The sequence below is a fragment of the Cyprinodon variegatus genome, unplaced genomic scaffold, assembly GCF_000732505.1.
Source record: "Cyprinodon variegatus isolate N-32 unplaced genomic scaffold, C_variegatus-1.0 Scaffold415, whole genome shotgun sequence".
Taxonomy (NCBI): Eukaryota; Metazoa; Chordata; class Actinopteri; order Cyprinodontiformes; family Cyprinodontidae; genus Cyprinodon; species Cyprinodon variegatus.
In genome coordinates, this window is record NW_015150868.1 from 110,549 (window position 1) to 120,438 (window position 9,890).

Sequence of the window (9,890 nt, forward strand, 5' to 3'; positions counted from 1 at the left end):
TTCTCTTCCTTCCAGGAAGCTTTTTCAATTCAAAATGTCAGAAATAGTGTTTAGTTCCAGGTTTTATCCAGCAGCCCAACAAAGCCTGGTTTTAGTTTATAAAACATGCAAATAGAAACAGATGAACGGGTCCCCCCCTTTGGAATGGGAGAATGCATTGCAGGCTAACAAAGAAGCCAAACGACCCCCATTCCAAAGGGGGGGACCCGTTCATCTGTTTCTATTTGCATGTTTTCTAAACTAAAACCAGGCTTTGTTGGGCTGCTGGATAAAACCTGGAACTAAACACTATTTCTGACATTTTGAATTGAAAAAGCTTCCTGGATGGAAGAGAAACTTCTTCAAACTTGGAAACAAAGTCCAGTGGATTGATTTTTTTTAATTTACTTTTGTAGAATAGCTTTAGAGTAATTTTTCCACTAATTTAGTTATATTCAACTCTGCAGGTGATAAAATAACACTTATTTTTACTCTCATGAGATGGTTTTCACTATTATTGTGATGCGATTCCTAAGGAATGTTTGGAGCAAAGATATATCAGGAAATACATGAATATAAATGTCCCAGGAAATAACTACATGGAACATTTTTACATTTAATTATCTTTTCCAGCTGTTTATTGTCATTACATTGTCACAAGTACAGAGTAGCGGAAATCACTCTCTTCATTTAACTCCTCCCCTTGGGGAGCAATGGGCTGCCTTTGTGCGGCGCCCGGGGAGCAGTGTGGGGTTTAGGGTCTTGCTCAGGGACCCAGAGTGGAGCTCGAACTCAGAACCTCTGGATTCCAGGCTCCATGCCCTAAACCACTAGGCCATCGCTCCCCAATCTAAAACAATAAACTTACCAATTCAAAATGAAATAATAGCCCAAATAAGTAAAACATGAAATATAAAAAAATGATTAAACAATCAACTAAATGAAAACTATGAATATGAATAAATTTGAACAAAAAATATTAAATAAATAAATATTCCTTATATAGAAATGCAATTATTTAAAAAACTGCTACCATTACTTCCTTTATATGTATAAAGGAATAGTAATAAAGAAGTAGAAGTAATAAAAGGAAAGTGTATTTCTAGGTTATTGCTGGTTTATTGCGTTCTTATTTTTGTGTTTTTGTCATGATTTTATCAAGAGCTCGGACCCACAAGCAGAAAACAATTCAGAGAGACCAGGGGAAAGTTTAACAGGTTTATTGAGAAGATTGTGATGAATCCAGTGTAGCTCTGAACTCTGCTCAACCGGAACTGGAAAGTGAGGGGAAGACACTGGTTAGTTCAGGCTCAGTGGGAAATTTGATTCTCGAAGTTGAAGAGGAGAAATAGATTGCAGACTCACGTTTCCAGAAAATGGATGACTCTTTGACTCCAGTCGGTGTGGGGGTGTTCCAGTGTTTGTCTCGTTCGATGGAGGGCGGACAGGGTTTACCCAGAATGCTGTTGTTTGTAGGTGAACGGAGAAGCTGACTGCCACTTAGATTTCCTGCGGTACTTGAACGGGTTGTTGTGGAGATGAATCCCCTGCTCAGAGAGAAGCCCCAGACATTCCTTGGGGAAAAGGGTTGATCAGAATCACACCCTTGAATCCTTAACTCAGCTTGATTCTCAGAAGATCCTTCCAGGGAGAGAAGGTCCGAAACATCCAGTAGTACCTGTAGTATAGATTTGACCTACATTCTCTTTTTAAAATTATTAATATTTGAGGTGTCAAAAGTATTAATGTTTATTAAGCCAGCGCTAGTAGAAATTCTGCTGTTTAGAACAGTTTTATAGAAGTTAGAGGATCGACTTCAGCTTTATACTGCAGTAAAAGTATAAAAGTAAAAGTACTGCAGGAAAAACTGATAAGACCAGAAGCTTTACTGCTCTACGCTATTAAAGGAACATTTTTCTACAGTCAAAAGCAGAAAGGTGAGCAGACTGATGGAAGATCTACAGCAGGTGTTTGTCCCTCATCACAGCATGGACATGTTTACCACAGCAGAGCTTTTAGAGATGCTGGAAGATGCTTAAAAACACCTGCAGAAATTAATGATGAGCAAAAGTTGGATTTGTTTTTACTCCATACAAGGAAGCAGGAAACAGTAAAGCTGTTGATGTTCTGTCTGCTGTCCAGAGAGCTTCTAACAAAGGTGTCAAACTATGGAAGTTTATTCCTCCAGTTTAAACTCTGCTGTTTAAAAACATTTTATAGAAGTTAGAGGATCAACTTAAGCTTATTACTCCAGTAAAAGTGTAAAAGTACAATTTTTAAATCTACTTAAAGTATAAAAGTAAAAGTAATGCAGGAAGAAATGTTAAGGCCAGAAGATTTACTGCTCTACTCTATTAAAGGAACATTTTTCTACTATTCTGGATGATAACTTCCTTAGACTTTATTCTCTTAGTTTTATAACTAATGGTAACAGAGTCATGTTTAACTTTGTATCATCTGGAAAAACTATTTATTTTGGTATGTGGTGAGCAACAAGTTGGGGCAGCACCGAGTCCAACCACAAAGACATTAATTGTCTGGATGAAACTAATTATTTTGATGGTTTTTATTTTTGTTTAAACACCAACAGGCCAGAATGAAAATGAGCTTAAATGAAACAAAACTAATTTTTAAAATGTAAGGAGAAAAAAAAAAAAAGTTGTCTAAAAATAATTACTCCATTAAAGTATAGAAAGCCAACATTACTACTGTAGTAAGATAAAGTATTTGGACTTTGTTATATGACACCTCTGATTAATATTAGATTTACTTTATTAAAATGTAAATAAATTAAATTAACTTTCACTTTTTTGGGTAAAGCTTATCTTTACAGTGAGGGAGTCCAGATATCAGTCAATAAAATTAATAAAATAGGCGAAGCGTCGACTCGCTACACCAAAATATTTTGGTGAGAACCTTAATATATGTGAGGCGCCGTGAGAAAACTGGATCACAAACTGAGAAAAACGGCACAAAATTAGAAAAAGGGGCAGAAACATAAAATCCTGAGAATAAAGAAGAAGATTTTAACAAATTCTGAAGGTTCCAAGCAGTTAACTTTCTGTGTCAACTAAACCTGTTTTTTATCCTATTAAAGTTATTTCTTTCAACATCTTAAAAATATTTGTCTGTTTAATGCACAGATGTGATACAAATATGGTCATGCAGGGCGGGACCTCTCCCTTACATAGAGAAATGGTGTCATTTTTTTAAAAACTTCCCTGGATCGACATTTCCTAACAATGAACCTAAAGAACAGGAATTTCCATGTTATGTCCTTCATGTTCTGATTATTTTCTCATTTCAACAGAGCTACTGCTTTATACCTAGAACTGTTTTTTTTTTTATTGTAATTAGCAATCAGGAAGCAGCATCTCTTGAAATTTATTTCGCTAAATGTAGATCAGGGTGGAAATCAAACACTCAGAGATATTTTGAAATTGTCATGAATTGAGGGTGTTGGTTAGAGGACCCAAATGCAGAGACGAGTTGGTTGAGATGAATTTAAGTGATTTAATAGGTTTTCAGGTTCTGAGGCAGGAGGTAAAAATCCAACAAAAATATCTTAAGAACCAGAATCTAGGAGACATCAGGGAAAAACCAAAAACTAAGAACCAGGAAGAGACAAGGAAGGACGACAGAGAACTGACCAGAGGTTTGATGAGATGTAAGACGAGGATCCAGCAAACAGGAACTGAAGAGGGAGGGCTTTTAAAGGGGACAGAGACAGGAAGAGGGCTAACGAGGGAATTGAAAACAGGTGAGAGCAGAACAGAAAACAGAGCAAGAGAAAGAGGACACAAGAGGGCAGCAGAGGACAACAAATGGAAAACCTGGAAGACAGGAACCAATAAGAAAACAACAACAAAATAATAATCGAATAACTAGGATAAAGAAACATGGTGAAAAGAAAACTAAACACTAGAAATCAAGGAGCAAAAGAAAAACATAACAGAAACAGAAACCTAACAGAAATAAAGATAAAAGCATGAGAAGCATAATCTTGTGCTAAATGAAAATTAGTCCCTTATCCTTTCATTTACAACTTGACTTCTCTATCCTGCATTTAGTAAACCTCCACAGAAAAAGCGCACCTTCCTAAAAGCCGCATAGTTCAAAGCGTGGGAAAAAAAGTAGTGCGTTTTAGTCCGGAAAATACGGTAATAATTGATATAAGTTCAGAGATTATTGTAAATAAAAAAAACTGCAAATCTCTGCATCATTCCAAAGATGACTCCTTTCAGCACAGGAAGCACTCCTTATAATGTTTATTTGTTTTTATTAATCAAGTTTGGTGTAACGTTAAAAGAATAGCCACAGAAGTTATTGATAAGACGCCGTCACTGACAAGTTTGGATAAAAGGTGTCAAAACCATGATTTTTTTTTAATGAATCTGTCAAACAACCACATCTTTCAAGGATTCACATGGATAAGAAGGGTGTAAATATTTAAACTTTTGAAGAATTTTAATGCATTTTTTACTCTGGGTGCATACAGAGTGATGCGCATTCCTGCACCAGTGCATGCAGATATCAGCAATCCTCCTGTCCTCATGTCTTGGGTCTGTGGTTTGATTCCAGTGGTGTCTCCTGCACACTGGAAATCATACTGTAGGGCCCCAGCAACTGCCTACTTTATCACTAACTTCAGGATTAAATAGATTAAATGGATTAAAGTTACCTGCACCAGCTTTACACTGTGAGCTTTAGATGCATGAAATAGATGCTACATTGCTGCTGATGCCAAAGCTGTTGCTGCTTGTTCAATGTGGTTCATTTGAATCCTGCCTGAGTTTAAATCCATTTAAACATTTAAACCTTCATCCTGACTGTTTGCTACCTGCATGGTTTTGAGTCCATCGCTGCATCTTATACACACATTTGGTAAAAATGAAAGATATAAATCATTTGTTTGCAATGAGTTATATATCTTATTGTAATCATTTCTAGTTGCTCTCAATATGTTTATGTACTTTTTCATGTCTTCTATTCACTGAATGTATAGACATACAGATAATAGAGTGAGGTGAGGGATAGCTGGAGGCATGAGACTGCAGTAGAAGTGCTGCAGAACAAGCTACCCTAATGGCACACCATAAAAAACGCCTAATAGTGTGTGTGTGTGTGTGTGTGTGTGTGTGTGTGTGCATGGGAATAATTATAATAAAAAAAAGCAATTCATTTCATAAGGTAATTGGTTAATTTATGATTAAAACTCTTATAGAATATATTTTTTCCAGAATATTTTTTTTCATCTATTAGTTTTATTTTTCCATAATGTTTGTTCTATTTTCAGAGGCTTTTAGAAATGTGTTTACATAACCTTTGTTTTCCTTGTTTCGGGGCTGTTTTCTCTGTAGTTATCTGGTCATCACATATTGTCTGAATTAAAAAGATTCCTCTCCTCTAATCACTTTGTTATTTGTGCCCTCTTTTGGCAGTTTTAATGTACTGCAAATACTGCAATGGCTCAAACTCTCCTCTGTCAAGTCAGCAAAATATGAATATTAAAATTCTGCAAAAAAACTGAAGACATATGTTTTTTTTTTCAAGGGACTGAGTTTAAATTGTTGCTGGCTGTAAATAAATAAGTATGAGGTGATAATGCAACTCATCTGTAGTTTGTCATTGTCTCCTTTTTTTTTTTTCTATGCAGTACGTGGCCTTTGCTTCGCTGTTCTTCATCCTTCTCTCTATCTCCACCTTCTGCTTGGAGACCCACGAGGCTTTCAACACCATCTACAACAAGACGGAGAACGTCACCGTTGGCAACGTAACACGTGAGGAGGTACGGCAGCAATATTATCCAAAATGTTCTGCCCAAATGTGGGCGCTTAAATCATATACTTAGAGGTCAGCACTGCCTTATTCCTTTAAAGGTTAAAGGATTATATGATCATTTCTAAATATTTAGTTTAGAGTTAAATATTTAATTTTTTAAATTAATATTTAGCTCCAAACTTAACATTTATTTAACAAACTAAATATTTGATTTTCAAAGTGAATATTTTGCTAACGCAAAGCTAGCTAAATATTTAGTTTGTTGAATAAATATTTAATTTAGAGCTAAATGTTTATCTAACAAACTAAATATTTAATTTGAAAACAAAGTATTTAGTTTTGAAAATAAATCTTAAATTAAAATAATTATTTAGTTTGGATAGTAAATATTTAACTTGCTGACAGATTTTTTAACTGACTATCTAAATATATATTTTAGAAATTTGATTTTTATAAATGAAGGAATAACTCCCTAATTCTTCTCTTAAAACACGCTAAATAACTATAAATATTGCTCCTGCTTTTTTACTGCCTAACTTTACGAATGGCACCCCATAATAACCTTCCTCTTGCTAAATGATTAAGTCTTCTAATCCTTTTTTTTTTCATTCACTTTACAGATTGTTTATGAAGTTGTCACCGACGGCTGGCTGACATATGTGGAAGGTGTCTGTGTCATCTGGTTCACTATTGAGGTGATGGCCCGTGTCATCTTTTGCCCCGACAAGGCAGAATTCTTCCGTAGCGCCCTTAACATCATAGACTTTGTGGCTATTGTTCCCTTTTACCTGGAGGTTGCACTCAGTGGCCTCTCCTCTAAAACAGCCAAAGATGTGTTGAGCTTCCTACGTGTGGTACGCTTTGTCCGTATCCTGCGTATATTCAAGCTAACCCGCCATTTTGTCGGTTTACGGGTCTTGGGACACACTTTGCGAGCGAGTACCAATGAGTTCTTGTTGCTAATCATTTTCCTGGCGTTAGGTGTTCTCATATTTGCTACTATGATCTACTATGCGGAACGTATCGGAGCTGACCCAGATGACCCGACTGGCGCTAACCACACCACCTTTAAGAACATTCCTATTGGCTTCTGGTGGGCTGTGGTGACCATGACCACTCTTGGTTACGGAGACATGTACCCTGAAACATGGTCTGGAATGTTAGTGGGTGCTCTATGTGCCTTGGCGGGTGTGCTCACCATCGCTATGCCTGTGCCTGTCATTGTCAACAACTTTGGGATGTACTACTCACTGGCCATGGCCAAGCAGAAGCTTCCAAAGAAGAGGAACAAGCACATCCCAAGAGCACCACAGCCGGGAAGTCCCAATTACTGCAAGCCAGATGCGTTAGCAATGGCAACTGCTTCTCCACATAGATTAATGGGCAATGTGCTCGGGCCAGGCATGGTGGAATCTGGCAGCATGATGGGTGCAGGAGACTGCCCACTGGCACAAGAAGAGATCATTGAAATAAACAGGGCAGGTAAGTTAGATCGCATTCCCCTTCATAAAAGGCATGCCACTGAGGAATTTAGAACAGTAAGGAGAAATGCATCAAAAAATAATTTTACATTTATTGATGAAGAAAACTGTAATTATTCCTTGATAATGTTTTAAAGTGAGTCATAACATGTTTTTTACTCAGATTCATGTTTAATCATTTTTTGGAGAAATAAATAAATACTAGTGCTCATTTATTTCCCTATTGAGACCCCTTTTGGGCGGGGTAAGAAATGACCCTGCTAGAGAAATTTAATTTTGATGTTTCTTTTGAGAAACAATAAACAAAAAGACCCTTAGTCTAGTCAGTGTGGAATACCCAACTGTTTTACAGAAAGAAGACTTTGTATGGAGTGCTTCTCTCATTCTACTGGGACAATTTTCACTCCAATTAAAAATCATATTTTGATTATTAAATTATATATAAACAGAAACATGCACAAAGGTCATGCTTGGTCTCTGGTCCCTCATAATGGCAGTGCTTTATCCTTACATCAGTGTTAGTCCAGCCAAGCGAACATGGGTGGGTAGTCGTACTAGAAACAAGGGGTTGTTGACCCATGCACTGTAAGATATTTTCAATCATTGTATTCAGATACAGCTCAAACTGAACAACGAAACCCCAAGGTGTGAAAGTTCATAGCTCACGATGCATGTTCTTAATCTAAATGTCCCGATGCTCTGATCTACCTGCTCAGACTGTACGTCCAAAAACCACCCGTCGGACTCAGTACCGAGAGACGGCACTGGTTGGACTCGTCAATCTCTAAGAATTAGAACTCCCACTGCACATGCACAGTGCTCAAGGTTCTAGTAGATCGGCTCATAGCTCTGCTTCAACTGCAGGATTTGCCTCACAACGGCAGACTGAATTTCAGCTATATTTGATTTTCTCCCAACCTTACGATTTCTTATCGGGAGGTGGTCATGAGAGGCTGATCGCCCCTCGTTACCCGCTGTATACTACACGACGCTGGACACACTGCAAGGCTGAAACTCAGCTTGATCCAAGAAACTTGCATGACTGGAGAAACGGCCCAAAAAGGGCTAAACTTCCTACAGTGTATGCCCGCCTTAAGCTTGCCTACTCCTAGCTAGCACCACACCAAGTCATTTGTTTTGGTTAGTCTGGCATTACAGCTACCCTGCTCGTAAAATATTAGTAACACCAGGATCTTCCCAAACAACAAAAATGAACAATCCGCCTTACTTTGGTTTGTTCCTTAATGACCGGTGTGCATCGCACTCACTAGAGCTGAACAAATCCGTTAATCCATAAGACTTTATTGGTCCAAAAGGGAAATTAAATGTTTTAACTTTCAGTGTTTTTTGAGTGTAGTTAATGGCTGTATAGAATAGGATCTTAAATAGTGGCCTTTAGAAGCCTTTGACTGAAGACACCCTGTTAATATTTAAGTCTTCTGAAAAGAATGGACTTCCCGTTGTTCGTTTCATATAGAATTCCTCTGATGATCTCCAGAGGTTTTAGAGGAGTTCCCAGACAGACCTGTCCTGTATTAGCTCGTTAAGCTTCCTTAAGGCAATTGCTCTAATGCTGCCAGCCAATATGATGATGGCAGCAGATATAAACAGACTTGAACAGGATAAGCAGCATCTTGCTGCAAACTCTGAGGGACCTACGCTTCCTCCTTTAGCTCTGTCTCTTCTACTTCAATGTCCAGGTAAATCCCGAGTTATGAGTACTCCTCCACCACCACATCCACATCCCATAAGTGTAATGTTGTTCGATTTGTTTCTGTTGCCTCTGAAATCTACAAATATCTGTTTTGTTTTATTTGGGAAGAGATTCACTACAACCATAAAAATCACAAACTGCTGCACAGAGGCGAAACCGCCCTTAAAAGGACATATCTTTACCTTTAAATCAGATGACATTGTGTTGTACAACAGATCAAGAGCTGCAAAGGAGGCTTACAAGAGGAAGGTCAAGTCTCATCTCTAGAACAATCACCCTCAGAAGACATGGTTAGGGGTCTGGCATAGACGAAATACAACGCTAATTCATCAGCAAAGATCAATGAAGATGCCTTGTTAGCAGAAGAACCTAATAGCTTCTTCGACTGCAGAGCATAGAAGACCAAAGGTTCTCACCCTTTCAGGAACAACAGGTTAGGCATGCACTAAAGGCGGTTAAAGCATGAAAAGTGGTAGGACCAGAAATGTTTTGCCTGTGCAGAGAAACTGGCAGGAGTCCGGACGGGGATTTTCACCCTATCCCTATCCATGACTGAAGTACCATCCTATATAAAAGAAAAGCTACAGCCATTAAAGACCTCAATGAACAGTGACACTGATGTCTTTGGTGAGGAAGTCCTTGAAATGATTGTTTTCTAGCACCCCCTAAGAAAATTGCCTATAGGGCGAACTGGTCCACAGGCCCTTTAAACTTCCCGGAGCCATCAAGAACTCCTGAGGAATCGATGTCAGGATGGTGTTTGTTGACTGTAGCTCAGCATTTAATGCCAACAGCACTGACATCCTGGTAGAAAATCTGTTTCACATGGATTTAGACCCTCTGGCTGTATGTGCTGCTGGATCAAGGACTTTATTAACTGACCACAGGTTGTAACGCTAGATCGGTGGAGCCAATGTCAGGGTGGCGGGGTCCAC

General features: G+C 38.2%; 1 protein-coding gene across 3 annotated transcripts in view; it reads left to right on the top strand.

The window, feature by feature from the left end:
• LOC107093229 (potassium voltage-gated channel subfamily C member 1-like) overlaps positions 1–9,890 on the top strand; it is a 112,987-nt gene that overhangs the window by 52,285 nt on the left and 50,812 nt on the right. For all 3 annotated transcript variants that reach the window (XM_015388149.1, XM_015388147.1, XM_015388146.1), the window contains exons 2-3: positions 5,636–5,767; positions 6,381–7,242. In XM_015388149.1, coding sequence (XP_015243635.1) covers positions 5,636–5,767; positions 6,381–7,242 — 994 coding nt within the window. The remainder of the gene's footprint in view (positions 1–5,635; positions 5,768–6,380; positions 7,243–9,890) is intronic.